Source organism: Oreochromis aureus, linkage group 15, assembly GCF_013358895.1.
Source record: "Oreochromis aureus strain Israel breed Guangdong linkage group 15, ZZ_aureus, whole genome shotgun sequence".
In the NCBI taxonomy this organism is placed as follows: domain Eukaryota; kingdom Metazoa; phylum Chordata; class Actinopteri; order Cichliformes; family Cichlidae; genus Oreochromis; species Oreochromis aureus.
This window is the reverse complement of record NC_052956.1, coordinates 903358-924698: the sequence shown is the minus strand read 5'-3', so window position 1 is coordinate 924698 and position 21341 is coordinate 903358. Positions and strand designations below refer to the sequence as shown.

Genomic DNA, 21341 nt, shown 5'->3' with positions numbered 1-21341 from the left:
AGCTCAAAGTCAGACTTGTGTAGGCTGAAGGGATCAGAGGAACACAACTGTAACCAGACCCAATGATGTAAAGTACCTGTAGCGCGTGAAGCCAGACTGATAGCCCACATAGAGACGCTCACTGAGCAGACCCATCCACTGAACCGGCCCCGGGGCCTGCAGCTCCCGCAGCCGACGGTGACGCATTTTACTCTTATTCACCTGCAAGAGTGTCAGCACATCAAGTCACATCAAGTGAGACGTGGCAGAAGCCTCGAGGGTTAGCAAGCGTGAGCTTTTTCTGACCTCGTAACATATGATTTTATTCTTCATGGCCACGCAGAGGCAGGTGAGGGAGCCGTTGCGGACCGGACCCGACACGATGGTCTGGCAGCCTTTCGTCTCTGCCAGCTTGTAGAACTCGGTCTCGCGGCCGTCCAGGGCCTGCGTGGGGAAGAGGCGGACGTGGCGGTTCCTGCCAGAGATGACCGCCAGCAGCTGCTCCTGGAGCATCAGGTCAATGTGGTGCACCTTTTTGTTGTCCCCCACCCGGATTATTTCTGAGGACAGAGGGAGGAGTGAGGGAAAAGAGGCAAGAAGGAGAGGCGACACAAGTCGCACAGCCGGGAACTCTTCTCAAAAACATCAACACAGATCCTACCATCTTTGGTGACATGGATGACAAAAAGGCCTTCCTCGTTGCCCAGGGCGACGCGCTCGTGATCTGAGAGTAAAACAGATGAGGTGAGACAGCTGCGCTAAGGAGACAAAGACTGTACTGAAAACTTTCAGCTGCTTTCTTTGCTTTAAAAAACTATCGATAAACTGCTGGGAGGGTCTTTGTCTGACTTCAGCAGGTAACGATTAAACGGTGCATTTCTAAAACACGACTGAACTCGGGTTAGATGACAACACACAGAGTTTGTGGGTCTGGATTTCCTTTAACACTTGCTGAGGGGTGAGCGTGTTTGTGGCGCCCACCTATGATAGCAGCAGACTGTGTCGTCTTGATGAGGGGCAGGGTGCTGTCGTAAGCCTCCTTGGGGACGTAGACGAAGCGCTCCTTGAGCTTGTTCCTCTTTAGGATGCGGTGGAGCTCGTTGAGGAGGCCCACCCACTTGTTCCTCTCCTGGTCGCTGTCGGCCAGGATCAGGATGGAGGGCTTGTGGCTGCTGGAGGGGGACAGCTGGGACGCCGTCACCTGAGGAAAGAGGAGGGACGATGAAGGGTCGCATTATGTGTTTGAAAGAGATTATTTTGGCGTTTGACGCATCTCTTCTTCAAGTTCATCCAGTTGTCATAATATGGTTCTTTGGCAACGACACCCAAAGCAAGACAATCATTAGAAATACATTACAAACATGACTGTGCACAGCCCTGACCTTTAACCTCCAGGAGCCGCTTTACTGACACAGCCGGCGTGGACAGGTACTCACTCTGAATATACAAGGAATGTCCTTGCGGCTGGCGTGGATGACATCAGAGGCCAGGACTGAACTGACTGAAAACTCTTCATCCCTGGGTGAAAGATTGAGATCAGTGTTTACATGTGAAGGCCGTTAACATTTTGTACTCTTGCGTTGAAACGATGCTCGTCACTAACGGCTCTGCTGCAAGTCCAAAACATTTTGAAGAAACTGTTGGAAACGTTCCCGTCAGGGCGCTGCAGTTAACAGGCGCTGGTTATTTCCACATGCACGACTGGGACTGAGAGAGCAACAGATGCACTATTGTTTATGTCTAACCCAGCATGAAGGGTGGAGGTGAGTTGCAAAGCAGCTTGCAGATGACTGTAAGCGTGCTAAAGCAGCTTCAACAGCCGACCGACTGACACCAGCTGATGGCCGAGCTCCACTTTGTGGCCTGTCTGAACTAAACCTACGCTCAGTTTATGAGCATGATTTTAACGACTGATTCATCTTTCTCTTTTTTTAAATGAATCTTTGGGTTTAAACGTGTCAGAAAACAGAAAGATTTCCATCACAATTTACCCGTATGTGTCTCTAAAACACACATTTTATCCAAACACAAAAGTCACACTCTGGTGACATTTAAAGCCAGAAGCAGGCAATTCTTCCTTAAATGCTGAAACCATTTCTTAGTTTCAGGAGTTCTTACCTCATATCTATGACTTGACTGACTACCACACTTGGCTGTGTTGCTTTTCCTTCTCCCAGTTCATAGAGGAACAGTTTAAAGTCACAGACCACAGCCATCGCCCTCTGCCAACCCTTTTTCACCCCGGTTGGTTTGGGCACCTACAAACACAAACAGCCCATTAACAGAATCTGTGCGTCAGTTCGATCAGTCCTGCATCTTACGAAGCATCAACGGTTTCACATTGAACAAACAGCGAGGATCGTACACACTGCACACATTTGCATTCACAGGTCTCTGAGGCTTCACTCACCCTGACGTGTCCTTCGTAAGCAGTACCGATCCCCCTCTGAGGGTCGATGCCCAGCGGGCCCTTGGTCTGGTCCTGCGGCACGGGGCACACAGCTGGAGCTTTGTCCGCACACGTTACATGGCAGGAAAAGTTGCATACTAGAAGCACAGAGGGAGACGGGTCAAGGCTGTGACTGTAGAAGTACTGAATCGTGTCAAACATCCCCCGTCCGTTTCTCTCTTGCTCACCTTCGCACGTACAGCCTTGACGGATGAGCCCCACCATCAGAGAGGTGCACTGGTTACACTTAGTGGGTGTGTTGAATGTCTTCACTACAAACTGATGTGCTTTGGGCTGCAGAGGGCAGTAATGAGCGACACAGACAGAACGAGCGGTTATCAAACAGAAACTTGAGCCATGGTTGTTCAGCAGAGAGTAATCGATGACCAACCTTAGGTGAGGAGCGCCCGATACTGCCATAACCTACTGAGCGAATGGTGGGCGTCTGAACTGAGCGAGGATGATCGATCAACTACGTGAACAACAACACAAAAAACATCCATCACAGTTTCGTCCTATAAATATGTGAAAAATTATTGTGTCACAAAGAACAAGCTTGGTGAAGCTTCAGGATCACAAATGTTCAGCCGTGAGAAGATGCACATCATAACGAGCTGCCAGTGACGACATATTCTTTGGTTTTCAGCAGCTCTGATGTTTACTTGCTGCATAATGTTTCACCTCAGTCTGAAAGCTCTGGAGGCTAATGTGCTGCTGGTTAGCAAACGAGGCTGAGACTCTGGAGCTGTGCGTTTCTCGCCCACATTTAGGGAATGTCTAACCTCTATTGGCTCCACGTCACTAGCCATGGAGGGTGAACGAGAGCGGGACTTGAGGTGGGACTTGGGGTCATCTTCCCGAGACGGAGTGTTAGAAGGGGTGAAGTTATCCACGGAGTCCACCTGTGGAGAGAGAGGAAAATTGCAAGAGAGAACAGAGAGTAAGAAAGGTGCGACAAACGGGAGGAAGGTGTAAAAGGAAGGCGATGAGGGAAAATGAAGAAAAGAAGAACAGATTAGTTAAACAAACCACCTAGCCAGCATCCATGCTAACAGGAAAGGGCTGTCACCATAAAACACACAGCAAACACTTGTATCACATTCACTGAGCTTCAAAGCACAACAGTATCACACGTCACAGCCCAGGGCCCATGCCGAGCATCCACCAGAAACCATGCAAACAAACAAAGCACCCGTAGCAGCACCACATACAGGCACAATCTGACAAATTCAAACAAAACCCTGTCATGCAAACACAGCCACACAAACAAACCAGCGTGACAAGACTACACATCTGCGATGGTGCTTACACGTCTGCCTTTGCTAGCTGGGCCGACGGATGGCGAGTGCTTCAGTGGCGGGAGGAGAGGCAGAGACACAGATGAGTGAATGTCAGAAAGGCTGAAAACATCTTTAAACAGACTCAGGGAGACACATGAAAATGGGAGAAAAAGGCTACATTAGACCAGTGATTCCCAACCATGTCCGGCCAATGCAGCGTTTCCTCTGCAGCACAATGAAAATAATATAAAACCATCGATTTACATTTTTCATCAGCTCTAGCTCACGATTCACCACACCTGGATCCATCACTTTCTTCTCAAACAAACATTATTCAGTTCAGTCGCTTTGTTGAATTTAAGCTGCTTGTTTCAGTCAAATGAACTGTGTAATATCGCACTGGGGCACAGCGGGCCTGGTTGGGAAGCACTGCATTAGATTCCTGTATCCATGAGGGTCGTGCTGCAGACGTGGTGGGAAAGTACAGGAGCTACTAAGGAAATGCAGCACAGAGAACAGTGACAGGCCTGACTGGGAAAATACATCAAGTACATGAAGCTTGTGAATCATGTTGTTTCTAAGGTTCTCGCTCTAGAAAGCCAAAGTAGAGCCATTCCAGCAGTCCAGTAACATAGCAAGCATCTAAATACAAGGACTACAAGAAATGTCCACCATCACAAGTGTTTATACTAAATATTGAATTAAACTATAAAGCCATGTTATTTTCTTAAAGCAGGTAAAATGAATCTGACTGCACTGGAAACATCTCGTTTTAAACGCGGACACATTCTGCAAACTCCACTTTTCCCCGTTTGTCCTCAGTGTGTTTAGAGGCAGCTGCCACAATATTATTATTCCCTCGCTGAGCAGCTTCAATCCAAAATGCTCTCATGTTAGCAGCAAACACGGAGGTCGTGTAGCTTCTAAGGAAGCCAGACGCAGCGGATCCAGTTTAGCTTGAAGTAAAACCTGCAGGCCAGTGTAACACTGACCGACAGTCAGAAAATGTAGACTGGAAATCAACTACTGTTGTGTTTTCATGCTGCCTTTGGTGCTCCAGTGCAAACTCACTTTTTGTCAGCCCTCGACACTCGTTTACTTCACTCTCACTGCCTGGGCTCATACTCGCTATCAAACCCTCCTAATTTCAACTTTTATAGACAAAATGATTCTGCTGGCGTCCTTCTCGACTACATGAAAAGAGAAAGTGACAGAACGTGTCTTGAATGTCACGGTCAGCTGCCCTGCAGTCAGCTCAGTATGCGTCCTACTCTCTGTCACTCACCAAACTCAAAGGATTATGGGCTTAGATATGGTACAAATAACCAGTTATTAGTGCATTTTCTAGTTAGTTTTTTTTTTATTCAGTTTAGTTTTGTGGATTTTCTTCTTCCACTTTAGTTTTTATTGTTTGAAAATGTTTAGTTTTATTTTAGTTTTTCGTCTTAGAGTTACAGAAGTTTTAAAGGGCAGCTGACTCAGTCTGGCAGACACTCAAAGTCTCCATCAAACACGTCCATCAAAACCTTTTCTTAACCAAACTAACAGAAACTAAAAGGATAGTTTGTCTATCTTTTCATTTTTATCTTAGTAGGATCACAAGTTTTAGTTTTAACTAATATCTGTGAGCTGAAATGTGAAACTCATCCTGTGGAGCCAAAAGCACAATATAAACACAAGTTTTCCTTCTTCAAATAACAGCTAATACTGTCGGATCCACATTTCCATACAGTAACACACACACACAAATCTACAGTATGCACATACACCGTCTTTTCATCTAGTTCATATGCTCAGTCCTACAACACACACACACACACACACACACACACACACACACACACACACACACACACACACACACACACACACACACACACACACACACACACACACACACACACACACACACACACACACACACACACACACACACACACACACACACACACACCCCCCCCCAACTAACCAAGATAAACTTACATCTTCCCAAAACTCAATTAAAGAAGATGAGGATGAGGAATAAGAATCCTTGTGTAGCAGGAAGTGATGTGAGGAAAATGAAAGATAAAACAAAAATAAAAACTGCTGAAACAAATAAATAATGAAAGCGTGACGAAAACAACAACATCTTAATGGAGAGCAGAGAATTTAAAGTCATGGACTTGAATCTTTCATTTGAGGTAGACACATTGTTGTGCTCATAAGCAGATTTTCTCTTTAATGCTTACATCGAACTGGTCGAGAGCTGAGGTGGGGGCATTGAGAAAAGCCAAGAAGGAATTCTGGGAATCCTGGTGCTTGACACCTGTAGTCACAGGATGAATAAGACAACCATTGTTAAGAACGCAATATCAAAACATCAAACGGTGATTTACACGAGTCACAGGACTGCTTCAAAGAGCTGGGGGGCAGATTCATGAGCTCCAAGCAACAATACATTTTTATGTACACAGCACATTAAGAGTCCCAAGCTTCTGATTGTTGCATAACCCTCTTGTAGTGTGATAATCTCCAAAGGTTTCCGTGCACAGCGCCCATTCAGCCACAGCACGCGTACTCACCTCGCCGTAGCCGCAGCTCCTCCGTCTCCTTTTTCAGACGCTCAATCTCAGCTAGCAGTTCCTGGTTTTTACTCTCAACTTCCTGCAGTTTACTGATCGATCAGACACAATGATACGTTAGCTGTTTTTAGCAAAAGTTGTTTTAAGTTGTTTTAAAAAAGAAAAGTTTAGCAGTCATACCATTCTGTGGAGATGTTGTTGGCCTTTACTTTGTTCAGCTCGTCCTGGATGCTCTGCTTGGCCCTGATCTCAGCGTCCAGGGCCGACTGCAGCTCCAAGCGTGCAGACATGTCCAGCTTGGCCAAACGCCGCATTTTCCACGGCATGTCCTGAAACGGAGACAGAAGCTGAAACTGAGTGAATCACAAGACAGAAAGGGACGCACCACTGCTCGACTTATTTGTGAGTGTAAAAGAGTGAAAGACTGTCTTCTTTGATGATATTCATTCAAGCTACACTTTGGCTTCATCGTTTTAAAACGTATAATTACTGAACTAGTTTCTACCAACAACAAGAACAACAAGGGATTTCTTTTAGTTCTGCAGCAGACAGATGAAGTGTTTGTGTTTATTTACCGTGGCTCTCGCTCCCAGGCTGCTGCTTCTCAGCCCCTCCAGCTCTTCTGTCATCTTAGTGGCCAGAGCCTGCAGGTAGCCCCGAGCATCTTTCTCATCACTCACCCTGACACACACACACACACACACACACACACACACATTACTACAAATGCAAACACATTCTATGAGTGTCAACTTTACCATAACCATAAAACCATAAGAGTCTAAATCCAACACTAAAACACACTGACAGTATATCATTATTATTTATTTTACATATAAAGACGTATTCTACTCTTGGTCAGTAAGAGCACTGACGAGCTGTTTGAAGCTCTCTACAAACATCCTTCAGCGGCAGAATTGGAAACACACACACACACACACACACACACACACACACACACACACACACACACACACACACACACACACACACACACACACACACACACACACACACACACACACACACACACACACACACACACACACACACACACACACACACACACACACACACACACACACACACACACACACACACACACAGAGTAAACACCGCCTTTTCACTGTATGCTCTTCAGGTCCTGTGACCCGTATCACACTTAACCATTGCTTACACATCATTCACCACACGCAGAAACACAAAACAGATACAGACACACGTTCAGCCTGCAGGACTCTGAGTAGCTCGGTAATCCTGAACACTCAGGTAGAATAAACACTGACAGTGTTCACAGCACGCACTTAAGCTGCTGCTAACGTAAACATTTTCTGGCGCTCACACAGAGTGCACGCCACACACGTTTGATATTCAAAAATCAGAGTTCATGTCAAGTCATGAAAGGATGTTTCCATTCGTTTTGTTTTTACCTACAAGTGATCCTACTTCCTTATTTAGCCCCTGCAGTAGCAAACCACAGCCACCAGGGGGCAACAGTGATCACTAAATTCCTCTAAACCTGCATACCACACTCAACACTTGTACTTACATGTCTGAAGAGTGTGTGTGTGTGTGTGTGTGTGTGTGTGTGTGTGTGTGTGTGTGTGTGTGTGTGTGTGTGTGTGTGTGTGTGTGCTATGTAAAGACTTTAGGCTTGTCCAACAGTGAGAGGCTGAGCAGCTGGCGAGGTGTCAGCTGCACCGGGAAGTGATCTGAGTGGAAGGCAGGGCTGAGCAGCTCTGTGATCTTCAGCGGTATGTGAGAAATGCTGCAGTTATACTCCAAGAAGGAACCCAATCCACTACGAGACAGAAGCATGTGTCCGCTCGCACTTTGTCACACTGAACAGAAACGTCTTTGAATTGGCGCTCTAGCATCAGCGGGGAAAGCGTATGCCTCAGCAAGTATTTGGGACATTTGATAAGGTTGCAGTGTGCATATACGAGTGTGCGTCTTACCATTGGATGATTTCTGTGATCTGGGCCTCCCAGTGAGCTACACTCTCCTTTTTATCAGCCAGCTCCCTCATCTCATCCTCCAGCTGCCTGTTGGAGCTGCTCATCTTCTCAAACATGGTGGTTAGCTACGGGAATGAGAACAAACGTGGGGGAAGGAGAGCATGCTATTAAACACAATATTGTAAAGTGTCAAATCATAAAGCTGTCAAAGTCTAACGCCTGGTAAATGAACTCATTACACACAGTTTGCCATTGGTGTTGCCAGTGAATATGAGAGGTTCAGGTGCTCGGCCTCCAACACAATGAGCACGTGTAAAATTAATCAGCGTATTGTTGAAGACGGACTTTATGATTCAGTCCCCAGCTGCTCCATCACACCAGGACCACATGTATGTTACTCACATGTGAGGGTGATATCCTTTGATATGAGAGGTCAGCTCACTGCTCACTGCTCATTATATTTGTGGAATGAGGAAAGTGGGATAGTTAGTGCTGTTTTGCAACTGGTCTACAAGCTGGTTTCCAGCAAATGCAAATGTCAGTGTTGTAAAGACGCTTTACGTCACAAACTGTGACATTCCTCAGCACACAAATCTTTGGGGACAAATCCACCAACTTAGGCGTGAAACATGCTCCTCGACACACCCCTAACCTCATGCCCAGATATAAGTCAGAGTTACAATGAAAACGTCCAGAACTAGACAGATGTGACAGATGTGTAGCTACTCGGGTTTGGAAATGCCAGGAAATCATGGATGTAGCCATTAACGAAACAAGCTCTACAAAACACTATTCCTCATGCTGGAGAAAGTTAAACATGTCATGGAGATTCTGTATCATTTCTCCCCACGACTTCTTTAAATGGGCGTATTACACTTTGTTCTGCTTAGATGAACAGAGTATAAGATAAAGGAGGATCGTTTTGAATTGTGAATAATTCAGTCTTAAACAAGACGTTTCAGTTTATCCAGATTGAGCAACCCTGATAAACAGCAGGTCTGAGCAGCAGGTACACAGGTGTGTATGTCCTGTATGCCTGGGATGACCATATATGGATATCGGCTCTCTTTGAGGTCACACAGAACCAAAAGCTGTCTGCAGCCTGAACATTTGGCTCAGATTTTCTGCACATACACAGACCTCAATATTTGAAACAGCAACATTGTAACAGTGCAAATTACCAAAGTTACTCAACTGTGTCCGACTTTTGAAATGGCAGAAAGATGCACTTTATTTTCAAGCATCTCTCTGAAAGTAAAATCTCTCAACACAGTAATGTTTTTACCAGCTGACAACGATTGTTAGTTTTTAATGGGTTTATTTTTAACTGCAAGTTCAAGAACATGAAATTGACGACGCTGGGGAAGAACAAGAACTTCTGTTGGGAAATAAATGATGCTAATCAATCACATCTGCCTGCTCTTGGAGAAGAAACTGCAGATATTCTTGACCGGGGTCCAGATTCCTTTTTCATTTCTAACCATAATGTTTGCTGCTAAAACAGTTTACACTGACAATGGATGATGTTCTCATACTGGGATGTCTTTTCATATTTATTCAATGCCAATTTCATTCTGTCAACAGCTGACACTGAGAGCAAGCAGCTTTTCCTGTGATGATGTTTCTTTGATCGTGGGAATTCAGGCCGATACCAACGATGGAGGTCAAATGCAGTTGAAAAGTTGGACAAACTGAACACAAGTCCAGCCTACAGGTCGTTTCATGCATTTCTGGTACTGCGCCAACACAGCCTAAGAAACACAACAACATGTAACTGTGCACAAATGGTGCAGAGTGAAGATGAAGCAGTTTGATGTGAATTCTGGAGCCTCCTTTGAAAGGTGAGACGAGTCAAACAATAATATTTTTACACGCTTCAAAACGCGCCGAAAAAGTATTTGGTGGTGCAGCTAGTGCACACGCAGATCGAATCCATCCTGATTGCTTTTCAAAATACAACTGAGTGTGTGAACTAACAAAACACAAATAAGTACAGTGATATAATCTATATAATCACAGAGCAGCCACAGACTTTAACACCAACACTTTAGTCCATATGTCAGAATGTCTCCTGCTTATGAGACATTGCTTGAAACGAGGGCCTTTCTGAACTTCCAAAGTCAACAGAGCTCAGTCCAGAGAGTCATTCCATCCGCCTGTGGAGGAGGCTACGGGGTGTTTTTACGCAGGATATTGAACAGTGATTTCTTTGGCATTGCTGGGAGAGCGGGGGTGGAGGGAGGAATGTGATGAAAGAGTTTGGGGTTACCCGGGGTCAAAGCGCAGTGTTAGTGTGTGTTGGAGAGATCACTCTGACAGATGACCCAGGTTTGTGTGCTGACAGTCATTTTGTTACTTTGTGTATAAACAGATGAAGAGATATGGCACCTTATCGAGTTCACTGGACAGCTTCTTGTTTTCTTCGGTGAGCAGGACTCGCTCTCGCTCATACTTCTGCTTGTACTCTGTCTCAAACTCTTCCCGCTCACTTCGGCTGGACGGGGGAAAAAGCACACACACACAGACTTATTGTAAAACTTGTGACTTTGTATAAACTTACATTTATTCCCAACCCACAACTTATAAATGCAAAACTCCATCTGATTTCTCGCATTTGTCATTTTAACATTAAGACCTCCTCAGTCCTGAAACACAGGTCTGTTTGAGCTCTCGTGTGATTCCTCCCACACCTCTCCAAACCTTAGATCAAACACCAAGATGCATTATTCAGCCCAAACACATTAATGCAGTTAGAATCTGATACAGTGCTGTGTTTGAAACTGAATTAGAAAGCAGTGGGAGTAATATGGCACTAACAGCAGGCAGGATGGCTGGGGACAGGGTACAAAAACAAAGCGCCATAGCTTTCTCCACAAAAACACGTTTTTATTCAAATTTTATTAAACTAGCGGTCCACAGTGTTGGATCAGGTGAGCCTGAGTGCCGCAGAAGAAACAACTTCTTTCCATTTATTGGTATAAAATCTCCACGTTGACACATTTTGACAGATCTTTTTATTTTTTTTACCATTTCAACCTCTGCTGCTCTCATCTTATCACCAACCAATACTGTGTAGTCACTACAGTGAAGTTTGAACAGGCCTGTGAAGACAGCACTGTTAGTTTAGTCTGGTTTTAAATTTGTGCTCCAGGATGAACTGAGGGGCAAATGTGGCCATCTTTAAACACAGTGAAGCTAAACAAACACTCAGATCTGAAACATTTCTCTACAGACATCTTACAACATCTGCATTAGAATTATTCCATCGTCTGCATGTTGTAGCTTTACATATAAGCAGACGTAAGAATAAGTCATGATGATTTGCAGCAGAGCGAACATCAGCATGTGTGTCAGCCCGCTGTAAGAAATAAGGGTATGCAGCCCTTTTTGACATATTAGAGATTTTTAGCTCGCTGTAGCCGCTGAGCACAGACAGCTTTAAACTCCTTCAGATTCATTTAAAACGCTAACAGTACAGTAACGGGTCTCCCAAACCCAAAAAGCCAAAACAGCAGTCATTCAGGGTAATCAGGACATCTACAGGTATAAGGTGAATTCAAGACCTTTGAATCATTTTTTTTTTTTTTTTAAACCTTTCAAATTCAGTTTGGGACCTGCATCCTTCCAGCTCTGACTCATGGGCCGGCTAGCTCAGCGAGACCTTTCCTCCAGCAGCCCAGCTGACCTAAGCATCGAGTTCATTTTCATTTTTTAAGATGTTTATTTTACCAGCCTACTATTACCATTAGCTGTAAATTTAAAATCTTAAAAAATAAAAGGGACGGCTGGACTAGTGCAGCCTTGGGAATGAAATCCACTCATGTTTGTGGGGCAAACACTGTGACAGTGTGCCTGGGAAACTCTCGTTGTTATATTTACGATCCATTTAACCGGAATTTATGGAAATGTTAGGGGACGGCTAGAGCTCTACTGAAACTACTATATTTATAGCACAAAGGGGATTAAGGGGATGAAACTATCGTTAACAGTAACTGTAATTACCTCATGGAATCATCACTGAAAGAGATGACAGAAGAATTACATGAGAACTCAAAGTATTAAAGAGAAACCTAAAGTGTTTCCTGCTGAAGTGAACTAATGCTAACAACACAGTCCCCAGGAAAGGGAAACTTGTGCGATACCTTTCACGACGAGTCTTTTCCAGTTTGTCTTTGAGCATCATGATCTCTTTCTGCAGGTTGAGCTGTTGGCTCTCAGCGTCTCTCAGCTCTTTACGCAGCGCCTTCAGCTCGGCGCTGTGCTGTGCCTCCTTGCGGGCCAACTCTTCATCGAAGAACATCGTTTTCTTCTCCATTTCTCCACGTAAACGACCGACCTCCTGGGTTTGATCTGCCGAGGCCGGGGCAGCAGAGGAGCCAGCCTGCTTCACCTGGGTGGTGGGAATAAGACGAAGATTTGTATGGAGAAGAAACGAGAGGTACCTGTGAGACTCTTTGTACTCATGCAGGGGGAAAAACCCTAAAATATCTTCAACAGGCTGATTACGACATTAGTATTTTGTGAATGGTTTTGTTTCTTTTACACTCAAATGTGTTTAAACATGGTTAAAAACAAGCTGTGTACACTCACCTTCAGCCCCTCCAGCTCCTCCTCCAGCTGTCGGCTGTATTGCTCGTTGCGCTCTCGCAGCTTCTTCTCTTTCTGAGCCTCGGCCGCCTGCTCCTCTACCTGAGCCTCCATCTGATGACACACAAACGATGAAAGCAGACGAGCTTTTCAAACATGTCACAGCTGCAAGACGTCGTTTGTGAACGCTTTGGACGTTTCTAGATTTCTGCACAAATATTTTACATTACAGAGACAAACACATTAAACCTGTGTGCAACTTCTGGATTAGGACATTTCTAATAAAGACTAAAACTTATGGACAGTTATCAGAAATGTTGAATTTCTAATTTACAGCAGTGGCTCACATACTTCCCCCCTCAGAGATATGCAACACTGTTGTATTTTTCTTAATAACTGACTTCTTCTAATGGTTTCATTTTATTTGCATGACTGGTTCTCTCCATCTACCTTCAGGCCGTGGCTGAAAATAAGATTATATATGATGTTATATTTATAGAGAGCGATAAAATTCACCAACCATTTCTTGCCACCAATCATACATGCCAGGCACATGTTAAACAGGTAAATGCTGCTCTACGAACACAGGAGGAACAACGTCTCAGATGAATACGTTTCATGTCATTTTGTGACTTTATGCCACTGTGATCTGTGGATGTGAAACTTTGTGGACGTCTGCAGCGATTGCACACGTTACATTTTTCGCAGTGCATAAAGTCACAGTGACGTTTGGATGAACCTCGAGTAGGTGAACGCAGAGCAGGGTGTGCTAGCAACCACAGGGGAGTCTACTCTACCTCCTTCTTGGCCCTCTCGGCCTTTCGCACCTCGAGGCGGAGAGCCTCCACCTTTTGATTCTGGCTTTCCATCTCCTCCTCTTTGTCACGCAGCTGACGAACCAGGCGCTGCTTCGCCGACCTGTGAACAATTGAGCCGGGACAGGAAAACATCCAGCGTAGGCGTTTTATTTATGGATGGGACTTTGACTTTGTAAAAAAAACATTACTAAACAAACTCTAGCAGTCGACGGTTGGCATTCCCGCCAGTACAGGAGAAACTCTCCAGATCAGCGTATTAATGGAGGCCCGAGACGCGGGCGCGTGCTTCTACCTGAGGTCTGTGAGCTTCTCGTTCAGCTCTGAAAACTCCTGCATGGCCAGTTTTCTCTGGCTGTGAGCTTCCTTCAGCTCTTTAGACTGAGACTTCAACTTCTCGCTGGCGTCCATGAGATCCTGAACACGACACAGATGACAGCAGAGTTGAGCTTTTCACATCCCTCCCACAAAGTAGTCCAATAACTTATTTCAGCTTGATCAATAAAATCATACGCGTTTGTAGCTCTTTAAATATCCAGAAAATGACACGAAACACTAGCTGTACCTTTTGTAGGTCATCCCTCTCCTGTGTGATGCTCTTCATCTGTTTCTCAAGAGTCTTGATGTGTTTGGACGAGTCCTCCAAGTCTCTCCGAGCCAGCGTCACATCCTCCAGCTGCTTCTCCAGTTGGCCTGAGTCTGAAACAAACACACACTTGGTTTGAAACGCAACTGAAACTGTCAGACATTTGTCAAACAACCACATTGTTGCTTCTATTGTTTAATTTCAGAAACAATCAGAAGCTGATTCAGAAGGAAAAAAGAGTTGCACTGTGTCCTGACCAGCGATCTGCTTCTTGAGAATGTCGATCTCACTTTTCAGGCTCCTGATCTCCACCTCCTTGTTAGCACTGAGGGGGCCCTCGCCCGTGTGCTGCAGCGCCTGCACCGTCTGAGTCGACTCTGTGGCACATCAAATCAGAAACATCATTTATAGGCCTTTTAAAAGCGATACTGGCAAGAGTGGACAGTTTGAAGTTCAGCATGTGCAGAGTGGATGCTGTTGCCTTATGATGGCTGTGTGCATGTATATATGATGCAATACATCTGAGCTGATGCACCACTGCTCCAACCTCACCTTGCAGTTTGCGGCTCAGCTCTAGCTTCTCCTGCTCCAGGCGGCGAATCCTTCTCTCGTAGGCCTCAGTGGCCAGGCTGTCCTCCAGGCTACGCTGCACTTCAACATCCAGCTTGTCCTGCCCGGCCTTACCCGGCTCACCTCCCAGCTGTCGCAGGCAACCCCGATCAGACAGAGTACTACAGAGGAGGGGGGGGTAAACAAAAGAAGTACAAGTGAGGACAAACTATTTACATTGGTGCTGGTGGTTTTTGATGATATCAAACCGGTCATCGAGAAAATACAAAGAAACATCGGGGAGAGAGAAGTGATGGCGACAGAGATAAGCTGAAAGTTGACAATATGTTGAGTCATGGGAGAAAACAGGAGAGGGAGACGAGGAGTGCGAGGTGGAATGAGAAAAAGAAGGACAGAAAGGAAGGAAAAGGCTATTATCACTGAGGCTTGAAAAGATAAGGAAGCAGCTGGTGGGTCTGGTGCTTTCTCATGAGTACCACTTCAGCCTGAGGATGTACAGCAAGTCATGAACATCACCTTATTAGGGAGGAAAGCTAATCTAACACTCCTACGCCTCCTCACACGGAGAGACGGCTTGTATAGGAAATCCATTTAAAAATAAAGTTATTACATATAAAGACAACCTGTCAAAACCTTCCTCCTACCAATCTTATTTTACACTGGAGGAAAATAGCTCCTCCTCACTACCACAGTCATTATAATGAGTCTGAAGGAAGACTTTCAAAAGAGGCTAAATGAATAAAGCCCAAGTCTGATTTAGGAAGAGGCTTAAGAGACTTTTTCCTTCTCTTTTTGCCTTTTTACAAACTTCAGCAAAGACACAGACAGGAAATGCAGCTGTAGTAAGATTTGGTATGATTTGGTTGTGGTTTAGGCAGAAACAGGTGAGTGGTAGCAGCAAACAGCTGTTTGTTAACACTTACCATTTACTTGTGTAGGTGAAACCTACAAAGGGCAGGTGGTGGCCTGAGAAAGCAGTGTGAGAGGGAGGGGGCATAGTCTCCTGAAAAGGATTTGAAATCATGTGAAATCTGCACATCGGTATGAATACATCCACAGTCAGACAACATCGTGACAGGATGACGTTCACTTCTCTAAACGTACAGAGTTCTTGAGACAGTCGTCGTCCACGTCGAAGTTGGAGGTGTCTGTAGGACTGCTGACCTCTGGGATGTAGGGGGCTTCACACATGCGAATGTTATCCCAATCGATGCCTAACAAGGCCACAGGTGAAAAACAAGTAGATGCATTTATTAAGTAGCATACAGCTAACGGTAAGCTGAGGTGATGCCGGTGAGGTTTTTCAGGTAATCTTTGTGTGTGACAGAGAGAGCCTGTACCTGCGAAGAAGGGGTGCTGCTTAAAGTCCTCGATGCCATTCTGGCCCAATCGGTGCTCTCGGCTGCAAATAAGTCGGCGAATCAGATCTTTCGCTTCCTCAGAAACATCTGTGATCTGCTGTGGGAACTGGAATCTCTCCTGTGCAAGATACGATCACATTTAAGTCAGTGTTTACGGGTCAAACTGGGCTAATTCCAGGCGAATTTACACCTTTTAACTTCGTCAGCCCACCTTGTGGTTCATGATCTTCCCGTAGGTTTCCACCAAGGATTCTGCATAGAAAGGAGTCTCGCCGTACAGCATTTCATACATGCAGACCCCCAGGGACCACCAGTCACACTCTGGTCCATATTTGCCTTTCCCATCCTCCATAGCCTGGAGGATTTCTGGAGAGATGTAGTCTGGGGTTCCCACAGCCACAGATGACTGAACCTAGCAGAGAATTTAAGACAAAGTATAAGAAAGAAATTAAGAGGTGACAAAAGTTTGCTTTGTGCGTGTAAAGTCAGCAACAGGAGTGATGATGAGGAATTAAAGGTAAAAGTCTGTAACATGAGATAAATTCAACCACTGCAGGAACGCAGCATTTGTTTACATCTACAGAACTCAAATGATTTCACTTTCAGTGAGCCTGAATTATAATAAAACCGTGTAACTGGGAAAACATTACATTGTAAATCATATTTGAATAGTTACAGAGTAACACTAAACATTCGGGCTGTTGGCTCATTCTCTGTATCTGCTTCTAATTCAAAGAGCTGCTTTAATGCAGACAAAACACCTTAGAAATACATTCCTATTCCATTTAATCTATTTGTAGACTGGTTTTTCCTTTTCAAACAGTCATTCAGCCATCGTTAACATCCCTCTGAGGTTTTCTTTGATCATTTATTTCATGCCGTCTTGTTTTTGGGATGGGGCTAGGAGAATGGTCTGAATCACAAAGTGCAGGCACAGCCAAGCAGCTGAACCGCACTCTCCTCCTGGGAGACCCCCGGGGGTTGAAAAGGAGGTCAGAAAAGCTCTGGTATGTTTGCTTTGGCCCAAACGAGGCAGCAGCAGCAGTGTGGTAAAAACCTACCGTCCCATCCTCCATGAGTTTGAGGCAGGAGCCAAAGTCAGCCAGGCGGATGTGGCCGTTCATATCCAGCAGAATGTTGTCGGGCTTGATGTCCCTGAAAGAGGAGGAAGGGGGAAAGGCAAGTGAGGATGGAGGGAGGAGAGAAGAGAGGAAAAGAGGGAAAAAGAGTGAGCGAGCGATTCCTCAGAAGAATAAAGATGATGAAGAAAATGGGACACTCTTCCAAATAAAACAATACCTACACATGGCCCATCCAAAACACACAAGCCTGATCTCATATTCCCCATCAACTATCATCAAATTAGGTTACATAACTTGGGGAAATTTCACTGTCTCAGCTTGCTTTTAAAGAATGTGTATAATAATTCAGATACATTTGTGATTCAATTAAATGTAATTCGCCTCAGTCCATTTATCAGCAGCGTGACAACTTTAAATTGACCAAAAGAAAAAACAAACATTGAAAATAGTTGGGCTTGTGGGAATTAGCTGTACCCGAAGTACACATGTGTACACACACACACACACACACACACACACACACAGAGTTAGGAAATACGCAGCACACAAACACACTCCCTCATCTCTTTTTGCTCTGATGTGCATGAGCCGAGCAGAGCGGGGGGGCTGGAGGGGGAACAGTCTCTTACAGATGTGCTCCCCGTGGCCACTGTAGGTTTTCTTCTCACCCTGCATCTGTTCTGCATTACTACTGCTGATGACATGTTTACAGATACGCTGGCCTGTACGACTCGGGACACTTTTTCTGTCTGCCAGCTACAACGACTCGTCACTCCTCGACTACTTTCCACCGTTTCATCCGCTAATTCAAGTCTTTTAAAACTAAATGACCAGCAGGGGTCATTTTAATAATTATCCATTTTATTGTTTGCACTCAATAATGTGAATAAGCTGAGAAAGCTTTATGAAGATTTTTTAATTATTTTAAGCTTTCGTTTCAGTTCTAAAGAAGCGATAACACGCAGCACCCCTCACCCCAGCCCCAGAGGACCACACTGTTAATTTAGAGTCATCCTTTCATTATTTATGTTTTGCATGATTTCTTATGCATGGACACATGACCTGATCTTCTCGTCTGTTTTACTAAGCAAAGAGAATTTATAAATGATCCCAAGTGTTTCAGCCTAAACCGTCACCTGTCTTTGTGCAGCTTTCAAAGCCTGACGTACAGCACATACATGTTTTTATCCATTATCTATCTATTGCATGTTTAAAAGTTTATTGTTGGTTGCCAAGCTGTACTTTCCCCACGTGGGCCAAAAGGAATTATTTTAAAGAGGAAAAACATGCACGAATATTTTCTGTGCTGTGCATCCATATAAAATCCTGAGTGTTCAGAGTGTTTCTAGGCCCAGGTCTCCACCGAGCATGTGTCACAGTATGTTCAACAGGTGCTCACTGACAGGTGGCTCAGGCTGCAGCCTGGTGTAGCACAGACCTGTGTCCACAGAGGGTACCCACATGAGTAACTGTGTGTGGATGTTGCATTCAGGAGCATAATAGTCAGAATACATACTAAACAACCCCAAAGACACTGGCTCGTACTGGTATGAAACAGAGGCATAACTGGAGCTACATTATGGGTAAAAACAGAGTCTGTCCTTGTCTGACCATTCGGGTGATTTCGCCTGAGGGCTGACCCTGGTGTCTCTTATCAACACACTGAACCCTGACACGCCTGAATACACACAGCGCACAGGCCACATAAAAACCTCTTTAACGAGCGTCCAAAGGAACACGTGAGGACCTTAAACGCAGCAACGCACAAATGTGACGGCGAGTAAAAGATGATAAACTCTGCAGTCACCGACACACTTGATGTAACAGGTTACAGAACTGAGCTATTTCTGCGCAGTGATGAGAGCGTAGCTCTGCTTAAAATAATAAATCTAATGTCCAAAACAAGCACACACCCCCACCCTCCCTCTCTCAAACTCAAGCACAAACACAGGCAACACTGACACTAATGAGAAGAGGAATGAGAGCATGTGTAAATTAAAAATCCTCAAAAACACAGACCAGGCTGCCTGCTTTTAGCTCCTCATCAGTCAGTGTTGTTTCCTAATATCTGTGACTCCAAATTTCACATTATATGCGTCCGCATTTCTCCATTTGATTTTAACGAACCCTAACCAAAAGCTGCATCCAATAAAACACTTGGATCACAGAAAGTCCAGCTGATAATACAGCAGCCAACAGGTAACACGACTCTGTAAAACCATCATTTGTTTTCAGATAAAAACTTCAGGGCCGAATGAAAACAGATGAAATGTCTCTTTAAGTACTCAAAGACACGACAATATGTTTCTTTTATGTTTCTGTGATGCTTCTGTCTTCAGATAGAGGTACTTTTCCAGAAGTAATAATGGTCCCAGCTTATGGAGCAGGAGCAAGGGGGAGGGTTAGCCATCTCTCCTCTTCAGAGACAACACTAAATCACCAACCTATAAAACTGTGCATTAAAGGAATATCTGCACATGTGTGACTGGTATAGACACATAAAGTTGGGCTACAAAACACATAAAAACTGACACATAATTTGACCAAATTGCAGCTCGCTGCGAGGCTAAGTGAGACTTCTGTCTTTGCGGAGCCTCAGAGATGAGTTCCAGATCGCACATCGTTTTCCAAAGTGGATCCTGTACAGTTCTGGATGAAAACCACATAGGATACCCAAGTGCATACATTCATGCAACCAGTCTGGAATAACATGAGCTTGACATGCAGAAACACCCACAAGCAACTGACAAGAACAAGACCCAAAGTCATCGAAGAGCATAAAAATCATCCTGATCTCTCAGCATTGTTACGCCTGTAAAGAAGATTCATCTTGGACAACACTGAGCATCACTGCTATGAACCTTCACCTGAACTCTGACAAACTGAAACTGAGGGAACAACAAACCTGAGCATGATCGCTGAAAAAAATACAGCACTTTAAATTAATTACACATATATTAAAGTCAGAGGGAGAATAATATAAGGGTTGGCTTACATTATTAGTGGATATCAATCAGTGGCAGATATATATTGGCATGAGTATATATGTTCCCCACAGCAGCAGCATCATAGAAGATGGTGGTGGTATTTAAGAGAGAGAGAGAGACCCCAATACATGTTAGGATAATCATTTCTATAATATTATAATACTTGTGTTCTCAACTCTCTCAGCATTTGGGTTTTGTAAGATGAACATGAAACAATTGTATAATCATCGATTACCTGAAATAACTAACTAACGCTTTTTCAGTAGTTTTTAACTTGATAAATATATAATTGTCCACTTAACTGAGTAACCAGCGACCATTCGAGTGGGACCCTTTCACACTGTGTAGACCGGACAAATCATGAATGACACCTACAAGTATTGGACCAGACTGCTCGCACGTGGCTCTGTAGGGAGGGGGAGGGTGTGTGTCTGTGTGTGTCTGTGTGCGTTTGTTGTGTTTGCGCAGGTGTTTCAGCTGCTGGAAGGCCCTAATCTGCTTCAGCGATTTCTGTTCTGCCAAAGAGCAGACAGCATGGTTCGACCCCTGTCGTGCTGTGCCTGTGCACAAATGTGCACAAGTGTATTTGCATGGTAGACAAAGTGTCATGGTGGGGTGAGGAATGGTGGATTCAGCTGCTAATCAATAGATCCAAAAAGCTACATTTACCCACAACTTTCTCTCCTGTAAGGAACCATTGCCCAGCGCCCCCCCCCCCCCCCGGACGTTTGCCCTTTAGTCTCTCTCTGAGTGTTTTGATGAAGGCACCAGTGATCAGAACGGCCACATTAATGTTCCCAGTCAATGCACGCACACACACTCAAAGCCTAACAATAACATGCTCACTCCACTCATGGACAAACCACAGGAACCATTAACACTAGGCTAATGCTAGGCTAGGCAAGTTAGCACAGCTAATTGGGCTACTGTGTCACTGGGCTCCTGAGGTCTTAAGAAGAAGCGCAGAGACGGGAATAGAGGAAGGTAATCTCTTTTAAAACCACAGAATCCATCTGTGAGGGCCATCTGGACGCCACCTCGTAATACACACCCCCATACATACACACAATGTGGCCTGCACCAGCTCTGTAGACTGCAAGGACAAGACATGTCCACATGGCTC

General features: G+C 44.7%; 1 protein-coding gene across 3 annotated transcripts in view; it reads right to left on the bottom strand.

Moving 5' to 3' along the window:
• Nucleotides 1-21341, bottom strand: part of cdc42bpab (CDC42 binding protein kinase alpha (DMPK-like) b) — a 68010-nt gene that overhangs the window by 7003 nt on the left and 39666 nt on the right. For 2 of the 3 annotated variants that reach the window (XM_039598776.1, XM_039598774.1), the window contains 29 exons: nt 17211-17304; nt 16361-16561; nt 16129-16267; nt 15893-16002; nt 15712-15791; nt 14771-14949; nt 14476-14595; nt 14198-14331; nt 13928-14049; nt 13615-13735; nt 12821-12931; nt 12373-12620; nt 10619-10724; nt 8231-8355; nt 6848-6953; nt 6453-6601; nt 6273-6364; nt 5940-6016; nt 3738-3776; nt 3211-3330; nt 2820-2900; nt 2617-2722; nt 2390-2526; nt 2098-2237; nt 1416-1497; nt 961-1180; nt 641-703; nt 286-539; nt 77-201 (listed from right to left, as the gene is read on the bottom strand). In XM_039598776.1, coding sequence (XP_039454710.1) covers nt 77-201; nt 286-539; nt 641-703; nt 961-1180; nt 1416-1497; nt 2098-2237; nt 2390-2526; nt 2617-2722; nt 2820-2900; nt 3211-3330; nt 3738-3776; nt 5940-6016; nt 6273-6364; nt 6453-6601; nt 6848-6953; nt 8231-8355; nt 10619-10724; nt 12373-12620; nt 12821-12931; nt 13615-13735; nt 13928-14049; nt 14198-14331; nt 14476-14595; nt 14771-14949; nt 15712-15791; nt 15893-16002; nt 16129-16267; nt 16361-16561; nt 17211-17304 — 3681 coding nt within the window. The remainder of the gene's footprint in view (nt 1-76; nt 202-285; nt 540-640; nt 704-960; nt 1181-1415; nt 1498-2097; nt 2238-2389; nt 2527-2616; nt 2723-2819; nt 2901-3210; nt 3331-3737; nt 3777-5939; nt 6017-6272; nt 6365-6452; nt 6602-6847; nt 6954-8230; nt 8356-10618; nt 10725-12372; nt 12621-12820; nt 12932-13614; nt 13736-13927; nt 14050-14197; nt 14332-14475; nt 14596-14770; nt 14950-15711; nt 15792-15892; nt 16003-16128; nt 16268-16360; nt 16562-17210; nt 17305-21341) is intronic. The other variant, XM_039598777.1, reaches the window with a different exon arrangement.